Source organism: Hypanus sabinus, chromosome 12, assembly GCF_030144855.1.
Source record: "Hypanus sabinus isolate sHypSab1 chromosome 12, sHypSab1.hap1, whole genome shotgun sequence".
Lineage (NCBI taxonomy): Eukaryota > Metazoa > Chordata > Chondrichthyes > Myliobatiformes > Dasyatidae > Hypanus > Hypanus sabinus.
The window spans coordinates 75435080-75448028 of record NC_082717.1 but is presented as its reverse complement, the minus strand read 5'-3'; the positions used below and the strand labels follow the sequence as shown (position 1 = coordinate 75448028).

At 39.1% G+C, this 12949-nt stretch overlaps 1 protein-coding gene across 10 annotated transcripts in view; it reads left to right on the top strand.

The window, feature by feature from the left end:
- The window catches only part of LOC132403025 (1-phosphatidylinositol 4,5-bisphosphate phosphodiesterase beta-1), a 1013243-nt gene that overhangs the window by 926308 nt on the left and 73986 nt on the right, over positions 1-12949 (top strand). Inside the window, exon 33 of one of the 10 annotated variants that reach the window (XM_059986243.1) lies at positions 5097-5181. The exons of the other annotated variants lie outside the window; for them this stretch is intronic. Within the exon in view, the coding sequence (XP_059842226.1) occupies positions 5097-5150 (54 nt within the window). The 3' untranslated portion in view covers positions 5151-5181. The remainder of the gene's footprint in view (positions 1-5096; positions 5182-12949) is intronic. 10 annotated transcript variants of the gene reach the window in all.

Here is a 12949-nt window from a genome sequence, read left to right as displayed (position 1 = left end):
TTGAAAGGTCTTCAATCTAAAATGTTTCTGTAAAGCTCTATTTCTCATCCCACAGATGCAGTGCATCACACAGTGAGTCCTTTTCTGTTTTTAGACTTTTAACATTAGAAAGTTATTTTTTGCGGAATGTAGAACACCAGCAACAATTGTCTCTTAACTGTTTTACAGCCACATTATGATAACTCTTTTTCAATCCCAAATATACTGGCATTCTAATAGAATCATATGTTAATGAAATCTGTCACATTTTTAGAGGTAATAGTACAGGGGTGTAAAATGGACCTGTGTGATTAATCTAACTAAGGTTACTAGGAAATTAAGAGGCAAGCCCAAGTTTTTATTTTGTATCAAGTCATGTATTTGCAAAATTTCTGAAGTTAGCTATGTCTACTTTTAAAAATCATAACCATTAGTGATTTCAGTTTGTTAAAAGCATTGTAAAGTTATTAAAAGCACCTGCATGCGTTGCCTTTTTCTTTAAGGGAACTCGCATGACTTTCCTTCAATGAGAGTGGCTGCCCTCTTCAACAGATTAATACTTTAAAAAAAATCTTGCCCACTATAATCCATTGATCTACAGTGAAGGAACTATGCAGATATCTTATGAGGATGATCATACACCAATATATACTGAACTTAAATTTGACCTCTGTTCAGTGGATTGAATCCAAGACTGTCCTTGATCCTATAATTCCAGCAATTAGGAGAATGAGCTCAACATGGATTACAATCTATCAGATGCAAAACCTTCTGTTAACAACAGTACAGGTTGCTTTTATCAAATTTTAACACGGATCTCTCCACAGGACTTCTAAAAAATCCACTAGAAAAACTTAAAGATGTAGAAGTGTTGCAGACACTTATTGGTAAATTGATAAATGCATCACTACAAACCCAACCATCCAAATAAGGCCCAGTAGATACAAATAAATTTCACATTTTGTGTAAACACTGGAAGGTTTGTACAATCTTTTCTGTCAAAGCAGTGAAGCACTTTCTTGCTTGGTTTTAAGAGATATTACTAAAGTGAGATTCAGGGGAAAAAATAACCTTCAGCAGTAACTTAGTCATTTACCCAAATCCTTTCTGCAATCAACAGTCGCTATATGGAAATGAACTGGTTGTTATGCAAAGCAAAATAATTGCCTTCGAATATATGCAGAAGTGTAGAATAAAAAATTAGTGAATACAATCTCCTGAGCCTCTGAAGGATTTTATCAGAGAAATATTTCAGCTTTAGAACACTAAATGCTTAGATAAGTCAGGTTTTGACATTTGGAAAAGAAACCTTGTTCTATTTACATTTAGTAGGAAACACGAATTAATAATCATTATTAGACTATTATTTCCTTGCAATATTATTCAGCCATAGCATTTTAATGTCATTGCAATGATATATTTAATTTTCTGTGTGGGACTCAGACTCTGGTGGAGTCTGACAGGAGTCAATGTTGGTCCCCCTACCTTTCACCAATTTTATCACAGTTTTGAACAAAAGCATAATGAGAGCTATTCACACACAACAAAGGAAAAAAAAACCTGCACATCTAAAAGCATTATTTCTTTTTTAAAATTTTGGCAATGTGCATCAAACCTATTTACTTCCCTCACCATGCCAAAAATTGTGGGGAAAAAAGTTAGGAAAATTCACATCTGTATGCCATTTTAATCAGATTCAGTGTGAGACTTTTAAAACACTGGAGAAGCATAGACTTAAGGGAGATTTAATTAAAGATTTGGATAATCGAAGAGGTTAGAGTCAGTTTAAGCGGATAAGCTCTTCAATGAGATCTTGCAGATTTCATGGAGAAAATTGCATATACACAGCTGTATGGTAGTGGGGTCATCAGATGTCATCACTTTGCTTCTCTTGTGTTTCCTGATCCTTTCTAGTCAGGGAAAAGAACTATCCAAACTTTTTCTTCCTAAGTTGCCTCAGGGTTTAAACCCATTCCTCCCTTGTGCTTCTGTCTCAACTTGGCTTCTTTGCCAAGGGAGAGTATGGTTATGAGAAATGGGAAGACAATGGCTGTGGCGAGTATGCAGGAGTCATCCTGTGCCAGGATGGTGCCTACTCAATACATTTGCTGGGGTTTGTTGTCTTCTCTCGGCTTATTATAAGATAATGAGAAGCATTCATCATGTGGATAGTCAGAGGCTTTTTCCCAGGGCTGAAATGGTTGCCACAGGAAAACACAGGTTTAAGCTGCAGGGGAGTAGGTACAGAGGAGTTGTCAGGGTTAAGTTTTTTACTCAGAGAGTGGTGAGTGCGTGGAATGGGCTGCTGGCAACGGTGGTGGAGGTGGATACGATAGGGTCTTTTAAGAGACTTTTAGATAGGTACATGGAGCTTAGTAAAATAGAGGGCTATAGGTAAGCCTAGTAATTTCTAAGGTAGGGACATGTTTAGGCACAACTTTCTGGGCCAAAGGGCCTGTATCATGCTGTAGGTTTTCTATGTTTCTTTGTAAATATCATAAGTTATCTGCAGAGATATAATACCTAGAATTTCATCCCTTATTTGTAGTGTGAAATACGGAGCAGAGAAAGGTCATTAATCTGGCACATTCAGGACTTCCACTGGGCTCGCAGATTTGTTTTTGGACGATCGGTGACTCTACTTAACCTCCAGCACACATTCACTTCATCTTTTCCGTAAATGTAACATAATAGAGTGATAAATTTCCGAGTTTGAAAGGAACATGGGAAACAAGGCCTTTATAAATTTAAAGAGAGTGCGAGAAACAAAATAAAGAGGTGGATTTACGGAGCACGAGAACAGGGGCTCCAGTGAATGGGCAAGGAAGTGGAACCCCAGCAAGCAAACGGAGCACTGTAAGGATCACCTATTGAGGCAGATGCTCAGCCATCAGGAATTCTGAAAATTCAGATAAGGGATTATCAGAGTTTTACAATGTATGGTAATATCAACACATTGTTATCAAATAGATTTCAAAGGCAGTGTAACACACACTACAGTTATAAAGCAGTTTTAGTCCTGTTGATTCAGGGATATTTTCTAGTACAAAACTACAAAAGAGTATAGTGGATAAGAGGTTAAAAAAGAGCAAGGTAGGAGAATTAGATTAGTTCCATAATTAATATCGAGCCAAGACAAAACAAAATGCATAGATAGAGGAACTTTATGTTGTACTGAGCTTTGCTTCTGACATGAGGCAAAAACCTGAAGCATTTAGACCTAATGTTTATGAATGCCCATAAAATATTTTAATTTTAACTGAAAAAATATCACCAAAGTAAAGGTCTCATTTATAATTCGATCAATAAGTGCAAGATACTCAATAATTTAACTTGAACTGACTTCCAATTCTTTTGAGTAATTGTCAAATCTTTTATCTGTTGTGAACAAATCTATATACAGATTGAGCACCCCTTATCCAAAATGCTTGGGTCCAGAAGTGTTTTGGATTTTGGAATTGCAGGGATTTTGTAATACTTGCATCTATATAATGAGATACCCTGGGGATGGGACCCAAGTCTAAACACAAAATCCATTTACGTTACACTGAAGGTAGTTTTACATAATATTTTAAATAATTTTGTGCATGAAACACGAATGTGGACATTGAACTATCAGAAAGGTAAGCCATCATTACCTCAGCCACTCAGATGGACAGTCAGTGACTGTTTAGCATCATCATGATTCCCAACTCTGACTTTATGTGCTACTTGTAAGCAGACACTTGTTCATCACGTGTCTGTACTGATGCAGCCATTCAGCATGTTAGATTTTGTCAGCAATGGTTTTAGCAAACTCATCAATGTATCTCTCTGCTGCTTCATGATCAGCAGGAACTTTGTCACCACAAGTCTTTAAAAATTTAATGCCATGTCTTTTCTTGAATTTCTGCAACCAGCCTGCTGAATATTCACAATTACCTTCAATTTTCAGTTCATAGTGATGGATCTTTGCTTGTTTAATGATCAGTATACTGTCAAACGGCATATGTTCACTCCAACACTGACAAGTCCACACTTCTAATACACAACTGACATCTTCATTTTTCACTTTATACAGTGTTTTCTATTTTTCATTAACTTCTGTTCATTATATATGTGAGGTCACTTCTTAGAACTGTCTTTCGTACACAGAGACCCGAGCAATCACCCAGGAGCTTACCCAGCGTCATGCAAAACTTTCCATTTGAGATTTCATGTCAGTGCTCAAATCGGATTTCAGATGATTTTGGAAGTTTGGATAAGGGATGCTCAACCTGAATTAAGTAGAATGCATTAGTGAAGATATCAAGAAGAAGATTATATGTGGCTTGATTCATGAAAATTGAGGAGGGGGTATCACCAACAAATGATTTTTAAAGAAATAATTAAATATCCATCATTTTATACTGTAATGGAAAGCTTATATGAATAATGTGATAGTAAATGTCTGACTAAATATCCCAAAATAAATAATTCAGGAATAAACATTGAGACATTAATAAGTAATCAAACTGTTGGTTATCTTATTAGTTGCTTTTTGACAACTAAAAAACTAAAAGAGGTACAACATGCTCTTGCAGAACCTCTGATATCTCCATTCCTATTCCATTGTCAGAACACAAAGCATTGAAACATAGTGATCATGACATGCCAACAGATGGCACTCGAGCGATTCAGAATAAAACATTTAAACGTATTGGGGCCATTCTTTTCAGAAATTGAGCAGGTCCTGGCATTGGCTTGAACTTCATTTCCATTTGATTTTTTAAAAAAGCAGTCTGCATACTGTGTTTGAACTTGAAGTGCACTTGCACATGTAGTTAATGTTTAATAGGCTCTGAGCTTTATCTGAGGCAATGAAGCAGGTGTCGTGCTACTTACTGAGCCAGACAAAGCTATTCACGGTGGTGTGGTTAACTATTTGAAGTTGGCATCTTAACATAATGTACTCTGAAATCACTAAAATTGGTAATAGATTTTAGGTAAGTCTTTGAAATGACCATTTTATCACTATATTTTGCAAAAGTATTTAAAATTGTGCAGATTTTAAAATAATATACATGTTATGTGTTTTCAATCAATTTCTGTGATGCTTCTTTATAAATATTATTTTCATTCTCCCCATTTTGCTGCAGTATTTGCAAGACATTGAGACAGAATGCTCTGAAAAAAATGTTGCTCTTGAGTAATCCCCCCTCAGAACTCTGTGTTACTTTCCCTGTAAGTACAGACAAAGACAATCATTGTGCACAAAATGCAATCGTTATTCCTTATTTTAATTATTGGTTCATCAGTTTGTTTTTCTGAATTATTGTGTCTGTTTTCTCCAGCACATGTGACAATAACAGTCAGATCATCGTATTAATATTCTAGCATGCGTCCAAATTTGTTGCCATGATTTAACGGAGGAATATATTAAAAAAAATTCATTGCCAATCACTGACCCCCATTAGCTTGATTAGAGCATAACATTCAGCCAGGAAGTACTGTAGGCTCTCCCCAGCAACAGAAAATGGTAATAATTCATTGCTGGTTAAAGAGCAGCCTTGCTAATGGTGTGATCTGGCATTTGCTATCAACAGAAATGAATTTGTAACCTTTGTAACTGCTTGTCCCCCGGCATTGTGAAGACTGGCTACTTGTTTCACAAGCAGCTTGTTTTAAAATATCACTTGTGTGATATATGTCTAAGATTGGCCTTCGGCAGAGGATTAATCAGACTGCTTAAACAAGGAAAAAATAACAAACGTTAATGTTGTATCACTGATGGAATTATTACATTTTCCTTTATTTTAATTCTGCAACTAAATGTGGAGTTTTATTTTCTTTGAGTTATAATTTAGTTGAAAATTAGCTAGATACTTAAAACTGCAGCATATTTTTAATGTTATGGCTGTGCAATAAATTATGAAGCATTTTTAGTTTACAGAAATTTAAGTAGCTTGTTGCTAATTCATGTCAGGGTTACAAGCTTATCTAGGACCATATGGTATTTTAAACTTGACCAAAGACTACTTTTTATCCATGCACCCATTGAGAATGTTAATTTATTGTCGTACATTTTGAAGGGGTATAACACTTCATGTCTATTGCCCTAATGATTTATGGGCCTACTATAAAGAGCACTCCTATTACATTAATAAAAGTATTAAAATCCTCTTAACAGATACTTTAGAAATTGTATAATATTTCTAGTGTAAGATTGGGGAAGTAATCTTTCATATTGATTTTAAAATAATGCCTTTCCTTGTACTGATAATCTGATAGAGGTTGGAGCATATGTTTTTTTCTAAATTCATTTTAAAGGATGCTTGCTGCACTTGTTGCTCATCCCTAAAGGTCGATGAGGAAGTGGTGGAAAGCTAGCTGCCTTGTGGAATTGCTGGTGTCCTCCTGGTGAAGGTACACCCAAGAAGAGAGTTCCAGGATTTTGACCGAATGATGATGAAGGATCAACAATATATTTCCAAGTCACAATGTTTGATTTGGATGTGCACTGCATATGGTGGTACTCACAACCACCTGCTTCCTTTGTCCTTTTTGATGGTAGAGGCTCTGATTTGGGAGACACTGTTAGAGTAAACTGGATGAGCAGCCGACAGTTCTGTAGATGGCGAATTCTATAATCACAGTAATGAAATGTTTACTCTGGTGCAGGCAGATCCAATCAAGTGTCTGTTGTGTCTGACTGATATTGAGCCTCTTGTGCCTTGCACCCATCCAAGCACAATACCAAGTCTTTTGCGCCTAGTTATAGGCCTAAAATGGTCAGATGATCCAATCAGGCACAAATCCTCACCTTTCATTCAGTAAAAGCACATGTTTTTGCTCTTGATCCAATTAACTTATAAGGTATATACAAGAGAAGTGACATCAACTAAGAAACTTATCGGGGAACAGGGCACATATGATCGCCTGAGGAAATGGTAAAGGGCCATGAATAGACAGAAATGCTAGGGCTGGATTTGGGGACATATCCAGACAGATCAACCTCTGAGGCAATTACCACAGTATTCAACAAGTATAAAGAGTATAGCGGAGAGAATGATGACTGAGGCGCTGAGCAAATTTGTAGAGCATGCCTGCTTGTCTGCATCTGTGGGACTGTCTTAAATTCTTTTTATGTGATGAGCAAATCCTTACGGCTTTCAAATGAGAATGTAGCAAAAAGCAAGCTGTTTTCATCTGTAAGGAAAAATAGCAAAAATTAGTGCACATGTACAAAAGAATCTTACTAAATATATAAAATCCTAAATGGTGGAAACAAGGTTAAATGGCACAGACTCTAAAGATCCCTCAGGAAGTTTTCATCTTATTTAGATACATTGTGGAGCATCTGCTTCTGGCTCAACAAGCCAGGCCACCCAGCAATCCACCTATTTAATCCCAACCTAATCGCAAGACAATTTACAATGACCAATCACATCTTTAGACTGTGGAAGAAACCCAGAGCCTTCTGCACACGGGAGGAGCATACAAACTTTCTTACAGAGAACACTGGAATCGAATGCCGAACTCTGATGCCCCAAGCTCCAACAGAGTCATGCCAACGGCTACATTACCATGGTGTCCCAGTTAACGGGTTCCAGCCACCAGTACAGTGGAATCCAGTCAAAATACTGGAAGAACTCAGCAAGACAAACAGGATCCATGGAGGAAAATAAACAAGTCAACGTTTTGGGCAAAGACGCTTCATCAGGATTTTGTGTGTATTGCACAAGATTTCCAGTATCTGAAGAACCTCGTGTATTTACAGTTGAATCCTGCTGGTTTTCATCTTAAGATAACGAGAGCCTCCTGCTAACATCCAGACCCAAATTCAGTAGCCAGTGAAAACAAGCACGGAGATCACAAGGTGTGAATAAATATACTTGAGCAATGGCAAGTCGAATGCTGATTTCAGCAGAGAGGCTGCACCAACCATATTGTAGATTGGCTGGGTAAGTCTGTAAGGGGTCAATATCATGCGCAACCAGCTCCAGTTCAAGCTAACCTGCAGAGTTTGATGGGGAGTTGGTACCTCTTGAATCATCTGGTGGAGTATTGATACAAGTAGCCCTAACAATAACCTGGGAAGCACCGAAAATGCCTCATGTGGCATATGGTGTATGTTGTAAGCTCCCACGCTTTCCAGAATTAGAATCAGAATCAGGTTTCATGTCACTGGCATGTCGTGAAACATTGGCTCCTCACAGCTCGTTGGACCGGAAGGACTTGTTCTGCACTGTAACTCAAAATAATATTTTAAAATATCTAGGGGAATCTTCAGAGCTTGTGCTATTTAACCTCATTTCTACCATTTAGAATTCTAAATCTACTGGAGGCATTAGTAGATTAGATGCAAACTATGAGGCATAGTCACTATCAACACGGAACCAGATGTTCTGCACTCAAGTTAAGGTAATGGGAGTGGAGATCAATGCTAATAATTGAGCTCCATGGAACAAGATGTAGTGCCATAGGACAGGGGAGCAGAATTAGGCCATTCAGCCCATTGAGTCTGCTCCGCCATTCCATCATGGCTGATCTGGGATCCCACTCAACCCCATACACCTGCCTTCTCACCATATCCTTTGATGCCCTGACCAATCAGGAAACTAGCAAATTCAGCTTTAAATATACCCACGGATTTGGGCTCCACCACAGTTTGTGGCAGAGCATTCCAAAGATTCACCACTCTCTGGTTAAAACAATTCCTCCCTTCCTCTGTTCTAAAAGGTCAGCCCTCAATTCTGAGGCTGTGCCCTCTGGTTCTGGATACCTTCACCACAGGAAACATCCTCTCCACATCCACCTTGTCTAGTCCTTTCAACATTCGGTAGGTTTCAATGAAATCCCCTCCCGGATTCTTCTAAATTCCAGTGAGTGCAGGCCCAAAATTGATAAACACTTCTCATCTGTTAACCCCTTCATTCCCGGAATCATCTTTGTGAACCTCCTCTGGGCTCTCTAATGACAACATATCCTTCCTGAAGTATCAGCCCAAAACTGACGACAGTACTCCAAGTATGGCCTGACTAGTGTCTTGTAAAGGCTCAGCATTATCTCCTTGCTTTTATATTCTATTCCCCTTGAAATAACTGCCAACATTGCATTTCCCTTCTTTACCACAGACTCAACCTGTAAATTAACCTTCTGGGAGTCTTGTGCGACTCCCAATTCCCTTTGCGCCTCCGTTGTTTGAATCTTCTTCCCATTTAGATAATAGTCTGCACTATTGTTCCATTTATCCAAATGCATCTTCATACATTTCCCAACACCATATTCCATCTGCCACTTTGTCTTAAGTCCTGCTGCAATCATATTGCTTCTTCAGCACTACCTACTCTGCTACCTATCTTCATATCATCCATAAACTTTGCCACAAAGTCACCAATTCCATTAACTAAATCATTGACAAACAATGTGAAATGTAGCAGTCCCAGTACTGACCCCTGAGGAACGCCACTAGTCACTGGCAACCAACCAGAAAATGCCCCCTTTATTTCACTCACTGCCTCCTGCCTGTCAGTCATTCATCTATCCATGCCAGTATCTTTCCTGTAATGCCATAGGATTTTATCTTGTTAAGCAGCCTCATGTGAGGCACCTTATCAATTGCCTTATGAAAATCCAAGTAAATGACATCCACTGCCTGTCCTCATTCTTAATAATAGACTCCGACACTTTCCCAACCATGGAGGTTAGACTAATTGTTTTTTATTTTCTTTTGCCTTCTTGAAGAGTGGAGTGACATTTGTAATTTTCCAGTCCTCCAGGACAATGCCAGAATCAAGTGGTTCTTGAAGATCACAACCAATGCATCCGTTATCTCTTCCCCAACCTCTCTCAGGACTCTGGGATGTAGTCCATCTGATCCAGGTGACTCATCCACCTTAAGACCTTTGAGCTTGCGTAGCACTCTTTCCTTTGTAATAGCAATGGTACTCACTCCTGCTTCCTGAAACTCACGGTCCTCTGGCACACTGTTAGTGTCCTCCACAGTGAAGACAGATGCAAAGTACCCATTAAGTCCATCTGCCATTTTTTGCCCCTCCCCCCCCCCCCCCCCCATTACTACCTCACTAGCATTATTTTCCAGTGGTCCAATATCAACCCTCACCTTCCTTTTACTCTTTATATAACTGATAAAACTTTTGGTATCCTGCTTTATATTATTGGCTAGTTTGCCTTCATATCTCATCTTTTCCCTTCTCATAGCTTCTTTAGTTGCCTTTTGATGGATTTTAAAAGCTTCCCAAACATCCAACTTCCCATTCACTTTTGCTACATTACATGCCTTTTCCTTGGCCTTTATGCAGTCCTTAACTTCCATGTCAACTATGGTTGCCTGCCCCTGCCATTTGAGATCATCTTCTTCTGTAGGACATATCTATCGTGCACCTTGTGATAAATTCTCAGAAACTTCAGTCATTTCTGCTCTGCCAGTATCCTCCTCCAATCCACCTGGGCAAGCTCCTCTGCAATTCCCTTTATTCCATTGCATACTGATATGTTTGACTTATGCTTCTCCCTCTCAATCAGATTATGATCACTGCCTCCTCAGGGTCCTTTACATTCAGCTACCTAATAAGATCTGGGTTGTTACGCAACACCCAATCTAAGATAGCCTTTCTCCTAGTGGGCTCAAGAACAAGCTGTTCTAAGAAGCCATCTCGTAGGCATTCAACAAATTCCTTCTCTTGCGATCCAACACCAACATGATTTTCCCAATTCACTTGCATCTTGAACTCCCCCATTACAATTGTGACATTATCCTTATTACTTACTTTTTCTAGCTCCCTTTGCAATCTCAACCCCACATCCTGGCGACTATTTGGAGGCCTATATATGATTCCTATAATAGTTTTTTTTTTACCCTTGCAGTTTCTTAACTGCACCCACAAAGATTCAACATTCTCTGACCCTATGTCAGCTTTTACTAAAGATCTAATTCCAACAGCGCCACACCACTGCCTATGCCTTCCTGCCTGTCTTTTTGCTACAAGGTATATCCTTTGATAAGTGGCATAAGTAGTTCTGTAGCAGCTCTCTTCACCCACATGGATTGCACGATTCTCATTAACAACCCTCTCTTAAAGAGAGCAGATACACGGTCACAAAGGCATCATTTAACAACATGGCTGCTAATCTAGGTGCAGAAGCCACACTTACAATAAAAACCATGTTGCCACATCAAACCTGTTGGAGCAGACTGCTGATGTGCTGAAATGCCCAAGAAGTCTTGCTGTAGTTGGCAGAGCGGGTAATTTGATTTATGATGTCCTCTTGATCCCTAACTATCTAACAAGCAACCAAGGAGGAGGAGTTTGAGGAGCAGGATAAGATGGCAGGTAGGGTATTGGAGATCCCATCTCCTTTGGATGTTGGTGATGAAATATCTTGAGAAGAAACACTGTCGATATAAGGCCAAATTCTTTCTCACCAGCAAAATCTGTCCTTCATGTTGTCGCAGTGTCTGTTTGGCCATACAGCTACAGTAAATGCCATCACAGAAACAAAACATTCTGTGAACACACCTCTAAATAAAACATCGCCACAGTCTGCACCAAAGTCAATTAATCGCCTTCAAGCATTTCTTAAGTGTCTTTACTGTGCTTTTGCTCTTGCACAGCAGCTAGGTGTTGAGCAGGTGGAATATTTCAGTCTCTCGATACACAGTGCTTAGAAAGCATCATCTTGTGTTAGAGGAAGGCTGCAAAACAAGAGCTTTATTTGTTCTGTCAGCCTGCTGATCCGTGGCAAGAATGAAAGGTATTCAGCTCACTTTGAACATCAAGCCTCAGTGACGTCCTTTGCAGCAGATATTTAAAAGTTAATTGCCATTAGCAATAAGTGGCAAGTGATTTGCACGCTCAGTGGTTGCTGCAAACACCAGCTTTCGGTGAGATCATCTTAGGGGAGCACAGGCATTTTAAATCATTTTTCAACGTGGCCCTGGTTAAGAAACAGCTGCCTGAACAAGCTGGGCAGACATACCCTTCCCCAAAAGCACTAGGATCATCACAGAGTCGAGAGTGGTACAGCACAGAAACAGGACATCTGGCCCACCTTGTCCACATCAACCTTCATTCCTCACCTGCACTAATCTCATTTGCATTGTTAAAGGGTTATATTTGAATACACACAGACGATGAAGCTTTTAAAAACCAACAGAAGACAACTAACACATCCATAAGGAGAGAAAAGATGAAATATGAAGGTAAGCTAGCCAATAATATCAAAGAGAATACCAGAAGTTTTCTTTATCAGATATATAAACAGAGGCAAGAGTGGATATTAGACTGCTGGAAAATGATTTTGGAGAGGTAAAGGAGGGCAAAGAAATGGCGGGCAAACTTAATAAGATATTTTTCATCCGTTTTCACTGTGGAAGACAGTAGCACTATGCCAGAAATTCAAGAGTGTCAAGGGACAGAAGTGGATGTTGTTGCTATTACTAAGGCAAATGTGCTGGGGAAGCTAAAAGATCTGAAGGTAGGTAAATCTCCTAGACACGATGGACTAGGCCACAGGGCTTTGAAAGAGATAGCTGCAGAGATTGTGGAGGCATTAGTAATGATATTGTGGAATGGTTCTGGAAGATTGGAAAATTACAAATATCACTTCATTCTTTAAGAAGGGAGGGAGGCAGAAGAAAGGAAATTATATGCCAGTTAGCCTGACTTCAGTGGTTGGGAAGATTTTGGAGTCCATTATTAAGGATGAGATTTCAAGATATCTGGAGGCACAGTATAAAATAGGCCCAAGTCAGCATGGTTTCGTTAAGGAGAAATCTTGCTTGACAAATTTGTTGGAATTCTTTAAGGAAATAACAGTGGGACAGACAAAAGAGAATCAATGGACACTGTTTATTTGGATTTTTAGAAGTCCTGTGAGAAGGTGGTACACATGAGGCTGCTTAACAAGATAAGAGGCCATGGAATTACAAGAAAGATACTAACATGGATAGATGATTGGCAGAAGGCAAAGAGTGGAACTAAAGGAT